This window comes from Micromonas pusilla, assembly GCF_000151265.4.
Source record: "Micromonas pusilla CCMP1545 genomic scaffold MICPUCscaffold_3, whole genome shotgun sequence".
Classification (NCBI taxonomy): Eukaryota; Viridiplantae; Chlorophyta; class Mamiellophyceae; order Mamiellales; family Mamiellaceae; genus Micromonas; species Micromonas pusilla.
The window spans coordinates 1,481-15,893 of NW_003315884.1; the positions used below are offsets into that span (position 1 = coordinate 1,481).

Here is a 14,413-nt window from a genome sequence, read left to right on the forward strand (position 1 = left end):
TTGTACAGCATCGCGCAGCAGAAGGCGAAGGATGACGCCGCGAAGGCGGCGGCGGCGGCGTAGACGACGACGACGACGGCGAGGACGAATGATGATGATGGTGAGACGCGAGAGAAGAGAGGAGGATCTCTGCGCGTAGACGAGCGCGAGAGGAGGATTGTAATACGTACCACCGCCACCGGATGGATGTGTTGAACCAACGGAAGACGACCCCTCTTCGTCCTCTTCTGTTCGCCATGCCTCTACTTTTTTCCCGGTCGTCTGGTGTCGCCGCCGAAAAAACAAAATCTACTGTAGGTTATGGTCCGCCACGAGACGAGCCTTTTGACTCGTCGTTTAACCGTCGTTTCCCCGTCGGAATATTCTAGCCACAAATTCCCTTCCCGCCTTTTTCGCGCGTCCCGCGCCGACGCTTGGTCTCCGCATCATTCCGCAGGGCGCGCCGACGGCGATGGCGTCGACGGCGATGGACGACACCGCGCGCGCCGATCACCGATGCGAGGTGTACGCGGTCACGCGAGAGTTCGTGGAGTGGGGCAAGGGCTTCTATCAGCACCTGCCGAACCCGATCCGCGAAGGGCTGCGAGCCGCGGGCGTGTGTCACTACACCGTCGTGATCAGAGACGTGACCGACGGGACGCTCACGTCGTTCGACTTCGCGCCCCCCGGCGGGGACGTCACCGGCGCGCTCGCGGGAGGCTTCCGCGGCGTGGCGTCCGCGCCGGATCTGCGCGGGGGCGAGGAGGACGCGCGCGACGTCGCCGTCCTCGACGATTTCGTAGACGACGGCGACGACGAAGATGGAAACGAAAAGAAGCCGGCGCCGCCGACCACGGCGATGGCGCGCGCGAAATCGTGGAAGGACCTCGCGCGCTCGGTCGCGACGTCGACCTCGCGCCGCGCGCGAACCTCCGGCGCGATCGAGGGCGAGATCCGCGAGCGAACGCTCGAGGAGCTCCCGGATGGACATCACTTCGTCGGGACCACCTCTTTGACCGTAGACGAGATTCGCGAATGGAACGCGAAGCGAGAGAAGACGTACCACCTGAACCAGAGCGACTGCAGGCACTACATGAACGACCTGTGCGCGCACGCGTGCCCGGACGCGGCGCACGGGCCCGGAGGCGTCTCCTCCGCGGTGGCGTGGAAGCAAACATGGTGCCGCCTTCGCGACGGGAAGTCGTACGAGGCGTTGCATCTGCTCCCGGTGCGCGTCGCGACGGATCTGCGAAACAAACCCGCGATCGACCGCCTGCGCTCGGCGTTCAGCGCGTCGTTCGCGTTCGGTCTCGGCATGCGCGCGTGCGCGGTGCTCTTCCGCCCGATCGCGGCGGTCGGTCCCAGCATCGCGCTCGTGCCCGGCGTCGTCGCGAAAGCGCTCCCGGCGCGTCGGCTCGTCACCGCGGGCGCGGGAGCCGTCGCGGGCGTCTCGGCGGAGGTCCCCGTGGTCAGAGAAGCGATGCACGTCGGCAACGGCGTCCTGAGCGTCGTCGGCGACGTCGCGACAGGCGTGATCCGCGGCGCTGGGAGCGTCATAGGGTCCGTGTCGACGGGGCTGCTCGCGGGGGGGAGCGCTGCTGGGGTCGGCGCTGCTGGCGGAGTGAACGGCGCGGGCGCGGGCGCGATAATCGCCGCGAGAGACTCGAGCCGCGCGATCAACGGCGGTCTCAACTCGGGCGCCGCCGTCGCCGTCGCGTCGAGGTCGCTCGTCGTGCGCTCCGTCGCCGGCGCGGGCGGGGCCGTGCGCGGCGTCGCGAAGGGCGTCGCGGGGAGGGCGGTGAAGGGCGCGGACGGCGTGAAGGGCGTCGCGGGGAGAGCCGCGAGGGCGACGAAGGGCGGCTTGCGCGTCGCCGTGAGCGGGTTGAAAAAAGTCGGGCTCGTCGTCCCGGCGCGGACGACGTCGACGCCGAGGATGCGACGACTGAGCGTGAGCGCGCGGGGGGCGGAGCGAAAGGCTGCTGAGACCGCGTTCAGCTCGAAGAACGCGTCGTCGACGCGAACGACGACGACGATGAGCGACGCGCGCGCGCATCAGATGCGCGCGTCGTTGGATAAAGGCTCGGAGCAGACGCGGCGACCGCGGAGCAGGAACGGACACGGGTTGTTCCCGCGACGATACGCGAACGCGTGAACGGCGGGCGCGACGACGCGACGCGACGAACGACGACGACGAACGCGATGATTTATCGGCGGACGACGACGACGACGACGACGACGACGACGACGACGACGACGGCTCGGGGAGGAAGAAGGGACAACGCCCTTTTGGGAAAGTATTCCCTCGGCGTTGTCCCTCGACGACCTCGACGAAAGTCATCAGTCGCGACATAGCACATAGCCTCAGCGGCGCGACCGCTACAACGTCATCAATAGAAATGACGACATGGCTGCCCGTCCTCGCGATAGAATAGCTACAGTAGACGCCCTCACCCGCGCGACGCGTCCATCGTCGCGCGCGCCGAGCTCGATTTCGATCTGCCCGCCCCCCTCCCCCTCGCGGCCGTCTTCTTCCCGTTCCCGCCCACCTTCGCGCGCCAGTTCGCCGTGCTCCGCGACACGTCGACGCCGCTCGCCAGCCTGACCGCGCTCTCGAGGTCCTTCCTCTGCGCCTCCGCCCACTTCCTCAACCGCGCGAGCTCGTGCTCCGCGCTCTCTCGCCGAGCGTTCGACGCCTCCGTCTCCTTCGCCTGCGCGTCGCACTTCCGGCTCGCCGCGCGCGTCTCGACCATCAGCGCCTCGCTCTCGCGTCGCAAGTCTCGATTCAACGCCTCCGCTCTGCCGCATCGATCGAGCGCGTCGTCGAGGTCCTTCTCGATCGCTCGAATCGCGTCGTCTTTACGCTTGAGCTTAATGCGCGCCGCGTCCTTCGCGGCGTACAGCTCGTCCTCGAGCTCGCTCGCGCGCTTCTGCGACTTCTTCAGCTCGGCGCGCGTCGACCGAAGCGCGTCGTCGGCGGCGACGCGATCCGCCGCGCGCGCGCGCTCGCACGCGCGAAGCCTCGCGCGCGCCTCGGTGGTCTCCCTCTTGTGATCCGCGGCCACCTCCGTCGCCACGGTCGCGGCGCGCTCGGCCTCTTCCAAGCGTAAGGACGCGAGCTGCTTGACGCGCGAGAGGCTCGACGGCGACGGACGCTGCGACGGCGACGACGCCGACGCCGGGCGCGCGCTTCGATCGATGCGATCTGTCACTTGCGCTCTGAGCGCTTCGAGGTCGCGCCGCATCGCGTCGCGCTCGCGCTTCGTCTCCGCGAGCTCGACGCGTATCTCCGCGACGATCGCGTCTTCGCGGCGTCGGAGAACGGGAGACGCGCGCGGCGGCGTTCGGCGTCCGCGGCTCGGTCGTCTTCGCGCGTGTTCGTCGTCGAATTCGAACGCGTCGTCGTCGTTCGAGTCGTCCGACGCGGACGCGGACGCGTCCTCCTCCGCCGCCGCCTCCTCGCTCTCTTCGTCCTCCTCCTCCGACGACGACGACGACGAAGAGCTCGCCGGGGCGTTCACCCTCCCGTCCACGCTCTCGTCCACTACGCCGCCCGCGACGCCGCGCGCCATGCGCAGGCGTCGAAGGAGCCCGCACAGGCGCTCGTCGCCGTTCGTCGCCGCGCGCTCGGCGACCGCCTCGACGGATCGCACGCGCGCGGCGAGGCGCTCGAGCTCGTCCCGCTTCCTCGCGCGGCGCTCCGCGGCGATCTTCTTCTTCTTCTCGATCCACCTCTTATCCGCCTCGCCATCGCCGAAGTCGACGGCGTAGGCGCCCCGCGTCATCGTCAATGACGACAGATTGTTGTTGTCACCCTGCTGCCAGCTTGCATTCACTCGCCACTCACGACCGCGCGGGGCGGGACGCGACGGCGACGCCGACGGCGACGCGCGGAGATGGCGCCCGACGGCGGCGGCTCCCCCGGCGCGACGCCCGCGACGGGAACCCCTCCTCCCGCCGCGAAGAGCAAGCACCCGCTCCTCGCCGCGGTCCAGGGCGGAAGCGCGACCATCGTCAAGCTCCTCCTCGATAAGACTCGCGACGCGGTCGACGACGTCCGCGCCCCGGGGACGGACAACACGGCGCTGCACCTCGCCGCCGCGGAGGGGAAGCTCGACGTCCTCAAGATCCTCCTCCCCGCGTTCGCGTCGTCGTGCGCGGGCGCCGCTCGCGGCGGCGAGCGCGCGGGCGTGAACGCGCGAAACGCGAACGGCGACACGCCGCTCATGTTCGCGTGCGCGCGAGGACGCACCGCGGCCGCGGCGGCGCTCTTAAACGCCGGCGCGAGCGCGGACGCGACGAACAAGGGCAAGTCCACGCCGTTGATGTTCGCGTCGCACGCGAACGAGGCGCTCTGCGTGGAGATTCTCCTGCGCGCCAAGGCGAGCGTCGAGGCGCAGGACGCGCACGGAAGACGCGCGCTGCATTACGCCGTCGAGGCGGGCGCGTGGCGGTGCGTCGACGCGTTGATAGAGACGGGCGGCGCGGACGTCTTCGCGCGCGACCGCGACGGGCGCGTCCCGAGCGCGGAGTGGCACCAGCACGGCGTCGGCGAGGACGCGCGGAGGCGGTGTCGCGACGCGCTCGAGAGAGAGACGCGGAGGAGGACGGAGGCGCGGCGCGACGCGACGGCGGCGTTGTTGGCGGGCGAGGCCGACGGGCGCGGGGACGAGGGAGGCGGCGACGCGCCGCGCGCGAAGGCGGAGGCTTCGAGCGGTTCGAGCGGCGGCGGCTCGGGGAAGAAGAAGAAGAAGAGCGAGCGAGAGGGCGGCGGGAAGAAGCGAGGGCCGAAGCGAGCGACCGACGCGGGCGGGGGCGAGGAGGGGGTCTCGACGGGGAAGAGCGACGACGACGGCAGCGACGGCGACGGCGACGACGACGACGCGTCACCGGCGTTGACGGTGAACGACGCGTGGGCCGCGGCGTTCGCGGCGATGGTGACGAACGCGACTCCGGAGGCGTCTCCATCGTCTCCGGGAATCGAGGAGGGAACGGGCGGCGGCGGCGGCGGCGACGGCGACGACGACGACGGATTCGAGAAGGTCGTGAGCAAGCGCAAAGCGAAGGGCGGCGGCGGCGGCGGCGGGGGCTCGGCGGTTCCGCAGCCGGCGGCGGTTTCGAAGCCGAAACCGGCGAAAGCGCCGCCGCCGCGACCGGCGCCGCAGTCTCCCGCGCCGCCGGCTTCCTCGGCGACGTCGTGGGCGACGATGGCGGGGTCGAAGGAGACGTCGTCCCGAGGACAGACGCCGCTTCCACCGCCGCCGACGTCGCCGCCGCCGCCGCCGATGACGCCGACGTCGCCGCCGCCGCGCGACCTGTCCTGGATCGCGGAGGCGACGCGCCGTCTGGAGTCCACGCACGTCACCGCCGCCGCGCTCGAGGTGACGCTCGCGCACGTCTGCGGCGTCGGCATAGACACGCTGTCGTACTCGCAGCTGGAGGTCGTCGAGGAGATTCACCGCGACGCGCTCGCGAGGTGCGCCGAGGCGAGGATAGAGCTCGTGCGAACGCAAGAACGCGTGAAAGCGGCGGCGGCGGCGGAGATCGAACGCCTGCGCGCGGCGCTCGCGGACGCGACGACGCGAGGCGGCGAGTAACGCGACGAATGCCTCCAGCGTAGTACCCTTAGCTACTGCGTACGGTACCTTCGCGGAGAATAAATAGCCGCGTAAAAAAATCAAGCGAACGACAGCCGCTGCGAGTTTGTGAGCCCCGCGTAGACGCCCCCTCTCCTCAGCAGCTCCTCGTGCGACCCGCACTCGACCACCTCCCCGCGATCCATGACCGCGATCTGATCCGCGTTTTGCACCGTGCTCAGCCGGTGCGCGATCACGAGCGTCGTCCGACCCTGCATCAGACGCGTCAACGCGCTCTGCACCGCCGCCTCAGGGTCGTTCCATACGAGCGAACGTCGGGGTGGAGTTGAAAGGCGTCAGTTGGAGTTGAAAGGCATCGAGGGCGGGGATTGAAAGCGTGGGGTGGTCGGAGAGACACGCCGGCAAAAGTCCTTAAGGATCGGCGTTCACCACGCCAACGCGGTCGTATGGGGACCAGTGTAAGATAAAACGCACCTCCGACGCGGCGTCCAACGCGGACGTCGCCTCGTCCAACAGCAGCACCGGCGCGTCCTTCAGGATCGCGCGCGCGATCGCGATCCTCTGCCGCTGCCCCCCGGACAGCGCGCCCCCGCCCTCGCCGACGTCCGCGTCGTACCCTTCCGGAAGTTCCGAGATGAAATCGTGCGCGTTCGCCGCCGCCGCCGCCGCCGCGACGTCGGCGTCGCTCGCGCCGTCTCTGCCGTACCGAATGTTCTCGCGCACGGTCCCGGCGAACAACGTCGGCTGCTGAGACACGAGCGCGACCGCGTCGAGCCAGTGCGCGCGGTTGAACGCCGCGCGATCCAGCGGTTCGCCGCCGACGGAGAGAATCCCGACGTCTGGGTCGTAGAACCGGCACAGAAGCTGCGCGATCGTGCTCTTCCCCGCGCCGGACGCGCCGACGATGGCGGTGACCTTGCCGCGCGGGAGAACCAAATCGAGGCCGCGCAGGACGTCTTGGTCCGGCCGGCTCGGGTACGCGAACGTCACGCCGCGGAGCACGATGTCGCCGCCGCGCGCGGCCGCGCGCGCGGCGGCGGCGCCCGCGCGCGACGTCTCCCATCTCGCCTCTTTCTCCTCCTCGGAGAAGGACGCGTTCGCCGTCCACTCGCCGCCGCCGCCGCCGCCGCCGCCTTTCGACTCCCCTCCCACCCTTTTTTCTCCCACCTCTCCCGCCTGCGCCTGCGTCGGGATCAGCTCGCACAGCGACGGGTCCGGCGCCCGCGCGGTGACGAGATCCCGCGCGCGCCCCAACGCCGCGCTCGCGGCTTTCACGTCCGCGGCGGTGTTGACGACGCCTTGCGTGGCGAATATTAAACCGAACGTGTACCCGACCGCGGCGAGGTACACGCCGACGGGGACTTGCCCGCTCTTCACGAGGTACCCGCCGAAGGTGTACAACACGACGAGCGAGAGGTAGATGCACCCGCGGTTCGCGCACTCGAGCGCCGCCCTCGCTTTGGACAGCGCGACGCCGCTCGTCCGCGCGCGTTCCGCGTCGACGCCGAACGCGCGAAACGCCTTCGCCTCGCCGCCGAACGACCGCACCGTTCGCACGCTCCCCAGCGTCGCCGCCGCGGACGCGCTCACCGCGCCCTGCGCTTTCGCGTCCATCGCGAACAGCGCGCCGGTCTTGCGGTTAAACTTCGCGGTCACGATCGCGAAGGACATCACCGCGAACGCGAGCACGGGCGCGAGTTTGGGCGCGACGGCGAACAACACGACCACCGTGCCGACGCACTCGCACGCCGCGCGAAACCCGCGGTCGCGGCTCGCGTTGGCGACGACGAGCGTCCGCACGGTCCCGAGCTCGACGGATAACAGCGCCGCGAGCTCCGCGGACTTGTGTTCGTCGAAAAAGCGCACGCGCTGCGTGAGAAGCGCGCGGAAGAGGTCGCGTCGCAACGACGCGACGACTTCTTCGCCGAGCGCGCACGCGCACCGCACGTAGACGAACGTGAACGCCGCCTCTCCGAGGTACAGCGAGCAGAGCGTCGCGAGCGCCCGGGCGAAGTGCGCCTCCGGTCGCGCGCCGATGAAGCACTCGATGATGCGAGAGGAGAACATCGGCGCGGCGAGGACGACCGCGGATGCGGCGAGCATCGCGGCGAACGCGAGCGCGACGCTCCGCGGACGCCGTCTCGCGACGCGCGCGATCGCGGCGGGCAGGGAGAGCGCGTCGAGGATCTGCGCGCGCTCGGCCTCGCCCTCGGGCTCGTACTCCTCCGTGAGGAGCGACTCGATGAGCGCGGCGTCCGACGAAGACGCCGACGCGGTCGTCGCGACGCGAGGCGAGGCGAGGCGCCGCGTCGTGATAGTCGCGGTCGGGACGACGACGCGCGCGCCGCGGCGCGCGCCGCGGCGTTCCACGACGCGACGAAGGCTGTCGTCATCACGACGTGGCGTCGCGCGGACGGGCGCGCGGACGTCGGCGCGCGCGGCGACCGCGACGACGCGCCCGACGCGTCGTCTCCATCCGTCGCGTCGGCGCGTCGCGCCGCTCGCGACGGGTCGCGCGAGGACGCCGCCGGGTCGCGCGGCCGTCGCCGTCGCCGTCATCGCGCGTCGTGTTCTGCCGCCGAGAGTGCCGACGTGGCCGGGCGGGTCTGGTCGTCGCCGACCGCGGAAACCAGCGCCGCGCGCCTGGCCGTCAATCCCCGCTGGCATCGTCCGTCGTCCCGCGCGTCCGGTTCCTCCCTCAGACCTCCGAGCGCGCCGTCGCACGCGCGTGGATGTTACTCCGACCGATCGCGTCGCGCACCGGGGCGGTAACGCGCGCGGCATCGCGCGCGTGGAGACGCGCGGCCCCCGCGGCGTCGTCGTCGCCGTCGTCGAGTCGAAGCGGAAGAGCGACGATGTCCTCCGGGACGCGGACGCCCCCTGCCAAATCCAAATCACAGCACTCTCATCATCATCATCGTCGCCGCGCGTCGTCCGCGTCCGCGTCCGCGACGTCGTCGTCGTCGCCGTCGCCGGACTTCCGCTTCGGCCTGCTCGCGGACATCCAGTACACGGACACGGACGATCGCACCAACTTCACGGGCACGCAGGTGCGACGGTACCGAAACTCGCTCGCGGTAGCCTCGGACGCGATCGCGTTCTTCAACCGCTACGACGACCTGTCGTTCGTGCTTCACAACGGCGACATCATCGACCACCAGTGCGCGTTCGACTTCGAGACGGACGCGTTCAAGCCGAAGCGCGTGTCGTACGATCACCTCGGCGAGGTGATGCGCGTGCTGGACGACAGCGCGTGCAAGGAGTGGGTGTTCACCGTGGGCAACCACGAGCTGTACAACTTCACGCGCGACGAGCTCAGGCGCGTTCTCTCCTCACACTGGTCCCCATACGACCGCGTTCGCGTTGTGAACTTCATTCCTTAAGGACTTTCTCTCCCGGCGCGCGCGTCTTTCCGCCCTCCCCTCGCTCACAATCCCCGACACGCCCTCTCGACGCCTTTCGACTCAATCCCCGACTGACGCCTTTCGACTCCGCCCCGACGTCGCTGCGCGTGGACCGTCGACCCTCATCAGAGACGGCGTCCGAGGGACGAACGCGACGACGCCGCTGCGGTGCGCGCACCCGGAGACGGGCTCGTTCTACTACGCGATGCGCCCCGCGAGAGGGTGGAAAGTCATCGTCCTGGACGCGTACGACGTGAGCGTGTACGGCAACGGGAGAGGCGAGGGCTTGGACAGAGCCGCGGTGGAGCTGCTGTGCGAGCACAACCCGAACTGCGCGCGGTGGGTAGAGGACAACCCGGACGTGTTCGAGACCGAGCGCATGAGCGGGACGTTCCCGTACTTCCAAGGGTTAGAGGGGTTGGGCACGCGGAGGGTCCCGTTCAACGGCGCCGTGAGCGAGGCGCAACTGCGCTGGTTGAGAGAAGAACTGATCGCCGCGAAAGCCTCGGAGGAGCGCGTCGTCGTGTTCTCGCACCTCCTCGTGCATCCCGCGTCCACCGCGAAAGGAAGCGGCCGGACGCTGCTGTGGAACTACGACGCCGTCCTCGCCGTCCTCGAGGACGACGCGTACGCCGCGAACGTCAGCGCGGTCGTCAGCGGGCACCAGCACGAGGGCGGGTTACACACGAGCGAAGCCGGGACGCATTACGTGGTGATGGAGTCGCCGATGCTCGCGACGCCGGGACGGAAAGGGCCGTGGTGCGTCGTGGAAGCGCGCGGGGATTCGATAGATTTCGTCGGGTACGGTCGCGGGCCGGAGAGTAAGGTGTTCCCGGACGACATGGCGGGGGAAGAGGGGGTGGGGGACGTGGAGGACGCGGCGCCGTCCGTGAGGAGGTTGCCGCTGCGGCCAGTCGGCTGAGCGACGACGTGACGATTCTTTTCGTTCGACCGCGCGTTGCGTTGTTTCATCAAAATATGATATGATAGTACAGTATCGCATCGCTTCGCTTCGTCGTCGTCGTCGTCGCCCCTCCCCCCGCGCGTTTTATCTCGGGAAGCGGTCGCGTGTCATCGAGCCGCGGGCGTCGCGCTGAGGTTTCGTCAGCGCCGTTTTAACCCGCCGCCGTCACTTCGCGAGCGTCTCTCCCGAGTCTATTTCTCAAAACGCGTCGGCGGCGGCGCGTTCGCGTCGTCACCGCCGCCGCCTCTTCTACTCGTTAGAAGATGCCCTTCATCTTATCGAAGTACTTCTGGTGGTACTCCTGCGCGCGCGCGATGGAGTGGAGAGGGTTGCCGTGCTCAGGGGTTTAGGTATTAGGGTATGACACGCGCGAGGAGAAGGAGAGACGACGGAACCGACGGCGGGACGCGCTCACCTCGGCGTCGTGCCATTCTTTCGCGGGCTCGACGTCCGTGTGCACGTCTCCGTACTTGGACCTGATCTTCTCCACGCTCGCGCGCGCCATCTCCAACTGCGCGTCCGTCGTCGGCCATATCGCGGACTTGTACTGCGCCTTCGGCTTGTACCCCGACGGGTTGTGCTCCTCCCAGAACCGGTCCAGGAGCTCGTCGTACGTCACGACGTTCGGGTCGAACTCGATCGAGATCGCCTCCGTGTGTCCGTCGCCGCCGCACACGCTGCCGTACGTCGGCGCGGGCGCGTCGCCGCCGGTGTACCCCACCCGCGTGGAGACCACCCCGGGAAGCTTGCCGAAGCGAGCCTCCGGGCCCCAGAATCACCCGAGCGCGAACACCGCGGTCTCGGTCGTCTTCGCGGATCCGGACGCTCTCGCGACCATGCGGTCCCAGAACGCGTTGGGGCTCTCCGCGCGGACGCCGAGCGGGGAGGCTCTGGAGTTGAACCGCGGCGCGGAGGAGGACCTCGCGACGCGGGTGACGCGCAGCGCGGGAGCGGCGAGCGCGCCGACCGCGAACATCGCACGGACCGAGCGAAGCGCGCGGACGTGTGACGGTGACGTGGCGGGAAGAAGTTGCTGGCGAGATGTTTCGGAAGAAGCAGAGATTTTTTTCAGTTCGTCGGCAAAAAAACAGTCTGTCCGCGGCGGGCGTCTTCCGCGCTCGCCTCGCGCGCGACCACCCCCGCCCAGGATCACTTTCCGCGGTGGTCTGGGATATCTCTCTCGAGACGAAACTCCGGCGCCAACCGCCCCTCGACCCGCCGGCGCATCAGAACCGCTTCATGACGATCGGCCAGTCCGGGAACTTCCCGTGCCAGTACTTCACGCCCATGTGCTCGAGGTTTCTCTCCGGGTCGTCGAAGTCCTTCGCCGCGAACTTGAGCCTCTGCAAGCCGGGCATCACGCCGCAGTGCTCCGCGATCATCATGCGCAGCTCGTGCACGCGAACCTTGAAAGGGATCGTCAGCCAGAACGGGCCGCCGTACTCTTCGTCTCTGTGGAGCTCGGACGTCACGAGGATTTTCATGTGCGGCGTCTCCGCTGACGACGGTCGAGGGTCCACGCGAGGCGACGTCGGGGCGGAGTTCAAAGGCGTCAGAAGCGGAGTTGAAACGCGTCGAGGTGTGTCGATACTGAAGGCAAGGGGCGGGAGGAGAGAAACGCCATATAAGACGAGTCCTCGAGGACCGGCGTTCGCCGCGCGAACGCGGTCGTACGGGAACCAGCGCGCGGGACGCACGCGACTCGGGGTACTTTTCGCGCATCTTTTCGCAAAACGACCTGTCGCGGTTCTCCTTTATCTTGTCCAGATCGAGCCTACCGAACGCGTCGAGGCGGCCAGCGTCCGCTTTGACCGTGGACGGTTGGTAGATCGGTTCCCACTCGGACAGGATCCCGCCGCCCGCCGTGCGCTGGGGCTTGTACCTGGGGAAGGGTGGAGTCGGCGGCGGCGGCGCGAGCGAGAGAGACTTGAGAAAAAAAAAACCAACGTCGACGCGACGAGGGGAGGAAGTCGAAGAGGCGCGACGTTCCCTTCGACGCGCCCGCGGCGACGCGGTGGCGACGCGGCGGCGACTCGCGACGATCGCTCGCGCGTCGCGGGCGGCGGACGCGGCGGCGGAAGCGCGCGATGCGCGCCGCGGGGAGGACGTCCGCGGACGGGTCGCGCGCGAGGCGGGGCGGAGGCGGAGGCGACGGACGCACTTCTCGTCCTCGGTGTAGAAGTCGTAGTTGTTCGGCGGGATGCGGTACATCCCCGTGCGCCCCGTCCCGGGCTGGTCGTTGTACTTGGAGTCCGCCCTCGTCTTGGGGACCTTCGTCATCGTCATCGGGCCGACCATGGCGGCGGCGGGGGCGGCGGGGGCGGGGAGGGCGAGCGAGGGGGGGAAACGCGTTCGACGCGCGCGCGAGAGTGACTCGACGGTTTTTAGCCGCGCGCGCGCGGGGACGCGACGTCGACCCCGTACGATGTACAGTTGAGGGTGATTCGCGAGGCGACGTCGCGGCTCGCGGGAGGCGGACCGTCGCGCCGAGTCGAGGCGTCCGAGCTTTTCGGTCGTTGAGCTGTGCTGTCTGGCTGGTTGTCACAGCAACAGCGAGAAAAATGTGGTTTATGTCGGTCGAAGTGATGAATCTGATCTCGTCGTCGTTCGAACCGCGAAAGGGCCAAAGCCGCACCCTCCTCGGTCGTCGTCCTCACAGCGTCGCCGCGCCATGGCGCCGCCGCGCGCGCCGCCGTCGCCCACCGCGACGAACGCGCCGTCCTCCTCGCCCGCGGGGGGCGCGGCGCGGAGCGAAGAAGACCTCGAGACCGCGCTGGGGATGGCGAACGACATCATCTCGCAGATGGACGCGAAGGTCAAGGCGCTCGAGGCGAGCGCGGAGGAAGCGAACGCGATGCGCGCGCAGGCGGCGCGGCTGGGGGAGAAGCTCACCGCGGCGCGACGCGCCGCGAGAGAAAGAGGTTTTGGAGACGATGCCGATTTGTGCGCCGACGACGAAATCGACGACGACGTCGACGCGCCGAGCGGCGACGGATGGGCCGGCGCGGCGTCGCTCGTCGCCGACGCGCGATCCGGGGGCTGGCTCGTGCGCCCCGACGACGTCGTCCTCGGCGCGGAAATCGGGCGCGGGAGCAGCGGCGTCACGCATCGCGCGATGTGGCGCGGCGCCCCGGTCGCGTGCAAGATCGTGGACGTCTCCTCGCCCGGCCGCGCGGCGACGTTCTTACGCGAGGTGCGCGTGCAGTCGCGGACGCGGCATCCGAACGTCTTGCCGTTTTACGGCGCGCGCGTCGACCCGCCCGACCGGTGTTGGATCCTCACGACGCTGTGCCACGGCGGCACGTTGAAGCAGTGGCTGTACCCGAAGGGCGTGGATAACGGAACGAAACGGCCGCTGGCCGCGCGTTTACGCATCGCGCACGAGCTCGCGCGCGCGTTGCGATGCTTAGAGGAGTCGTCCCCGAGGTTGATTCACCGCGACGTGAAGCCGTCGAATCTGTTTATGTCGTCGGACGCGGACGACGCGACGGCGTACCTCGCGGACTTTGGCCTCGCGCGCGAGATTCGGGGCGGCGAGGCGGACGCCACCGAGGCAAGAGAAACCCTAAAATCGAACCCTAACAGCAGCAGCCCTCCTCCGAAACCCTCCTCCGAGGACGTCATGACCGGCGAGACCGGGACGTACGTGTACATGGCGCCCGAGGTTGTGCGACACGAGCGTTACGACGCCAAAGCCGACGTCTACAGCTTCGGCGCGACGCTCGTCGAGCTCGTGAACGGCGCGCCGCCGTACCGCGAGTACTTTCAAACCCCGGTGCAGATCGCGTTCGCGGTCGCGGACGGGAAGCTGAGACCGGAGTTGAAAGCGGCGGCGTCGAGAGCGTGTCCCGGGATCGCCGCGGTGGCGCAGGAGTGCGTGGCGCGCGACCCGACGTCGCGGCCGAGCTTCGCGAAAATCGTGGACGCGTTCGACGCGATGTTACCGGAGGTGCTCGCGGCGCTGGAGAAGGGCTCGAAGGACGCGAGCGGCGGCGGGATATCCGCGATGTTCAAGGGGTTGTTCGGGTGAACGACCGCGGGGGGTGTGGACGGTGGACACCCTTTCCTTCGTAGCTTCCGCGCGCGTAACCCTCGACGAAATCGTCGCGGCGGTGCTGTGCCTTTTGGCACTGCCAAACAGAACGACAAGTGGCACGCATCACAGTCAACGATCGAGTTTCCGCGATCGTCCCGTCGCCGCGCGCGCAGTCGACACCGCGCGCGTCCTTCCGGAAGGTCGCCCACGCTCGCGTCTCTCTCGCGAACGTATCCGCGTCCGTCGACGCTTCTCGAGCGTCGTCCGTCTCCGCCGCGCGCCGTTCGCTCCGCGGTCGGTCGATCGATCGATCGATCCGTCTCGCCTCGCGCTCTTATCCAGTAGTGCAGAGGACGCCGCTGCTCGTCCGTCGCGATGTCGTCGCTCGCGTCGTCCCGCGTCGTCGTCTCGACCGCGCCGACGTCCGCTCGCGGCG

The 14,413-nt window shown here is 69.1% G+C and overlaps 8 protein-coding genes across 8 annotated transcripts in view; 4 read left to right on the top strand and 4 right to left on the bottom strand.

The window, feature by feature from the left end:
• Window positions 1-451: 451 nt before the first annotated feature.
• MICPUCDRAFT_38494 (uncharacterized protein) lies at window positions 452-2,131 on the top strand (the record flags this gene model as incomplete). Its single annotated transcript, XM_003056586.1, has 1 exon — window positions 452-2,131. One exon carries the CDS (start codon window positions 452-454, stop codon window positions 2,129-2,131), a length of 1,680 nt encoding a protein of 559 aa, XP_003056632.1.
• A 295-nt stretch (window positions 2,132-2,426) lies between these two features.
• Window positions 2,427-3,761, bottom strand: MICPUCDRAFT_55849 (uncharacterized protein; the record flags this gene model as incomplete). The annotated part of the gene is made up of 1 exon (XM_003057039.1): window positions 2,427-3,761. The coding sequence occupies one exon, from the start codon at window positions 3,759-3,761 to the stop codon at window positions 2,427-2,429; it is 1,335 nt and encodes a 444-aa protein (XP_003057085.1).
• A 111-nt stretch (window positions 3,762-3,872) lies between these two features.
• Window positions 3,873-5,573, top strand: MICPUCDRAFT_38495 (uncharacterized protein; the record flags this gene model as incomplete). Its single annotated transcript, XM_003056587.1, has 1 exon — window positions 3,873-5,573. One exon carries the CDS (start codon window positions 3,873-3,875, stop codon window positions 5,571-5,573), a length of 1,701 nt encoding a protein of 566 aa, XP_003056633.1.
• An 86-nt stretch (window positions 5,574-5,659) lies between these two features.
• MICPUCDRAFT_1092 (ATP-binding cassette superfamily) lies at window positions 5,660-7,697 on the bottom strand (the record flags this gene model as incomplete). The annotated part of the gene is made up of 2 exons (XM_003057040.1): window positions 5,660-5,860; window positions 6,048-7,697. Coding segments are annotated over 2 exons (1,851 nt in total), but the record flags the coding sequence as incomplete, so codon positions are not given.
• An 833-nt stretch (window positions 7,698-8,530) lies between these two features.
• On the top strand, window positions 8,531-9,722 carry MICPUCDRAFT_5295 (uncharacterized protein; the record flags this gene model as incomplete). The annotated part of the gene is made up of 2 exons (XM_003056588.1): window positions 8,531-8,929; window positions 9,162-9,722. Coding segments are annotated over 2 exons (960 nt in total), but the record flags the coding sequence as incomplete, so codon positions are not given.
• Window positions 9,723-10,197: 475 nt separating this feature from the next.
• Window positions 10,198-10,716, bottom strand: MICPUCDRAFT_15194 (uncharacterized protein; the record flags this gene model as incomplete). The annotated part of the gene is made up of 2 exons (XM_003057041.1): window positions 10,198-10,242; window positions 10,357-10,716. Coding segments are annotated over 2 exons (405 nt in total), but the record flags the coding sequence as incomplete, so codon positions are not given.
• Window positions 10,717-11,167: 451 nt separating this feature from the next.
• On the bottom strand, window positions 11,168-12,239 carry MICPUCDRAFT_55856 (uncharacterized protein; the record flags this gene model as incomplete). The annotated part of the gene is made up of 2 exons (XM_003057042.1): window positions 11,168-11,439; window positions 11,639-12,239. The coding sequence occupies 2 exons, from the start codon at window positions 12,237-12,239 to the stop codon at window positions 11,168-11,170; spliced, it is 873 nt and encodes a 290-aa protein (XP_003057088.1).
• A 373-nt stretch (window positions 12,240-12,612) lies between these two features.
• Window positions 12,613-14,413, top strand: part of MICPUCDRAFT_38498 (uncharacterized protein) — a gene marked incomplete at both ends in the record, with an annotated part of 3,216 nt that continues 1,415 nt past the window's right edge. Inside the window, one exon of the mRNA XM_003056589.1 lies at window positions 12,613-13,890. Coding sequence (XP_003056635.1) covers window positions 12,613-13,890 — 1,278 coding nt within the window. The remainder of the gene's footprint in view (window positions 13,891-14,413) is intronic.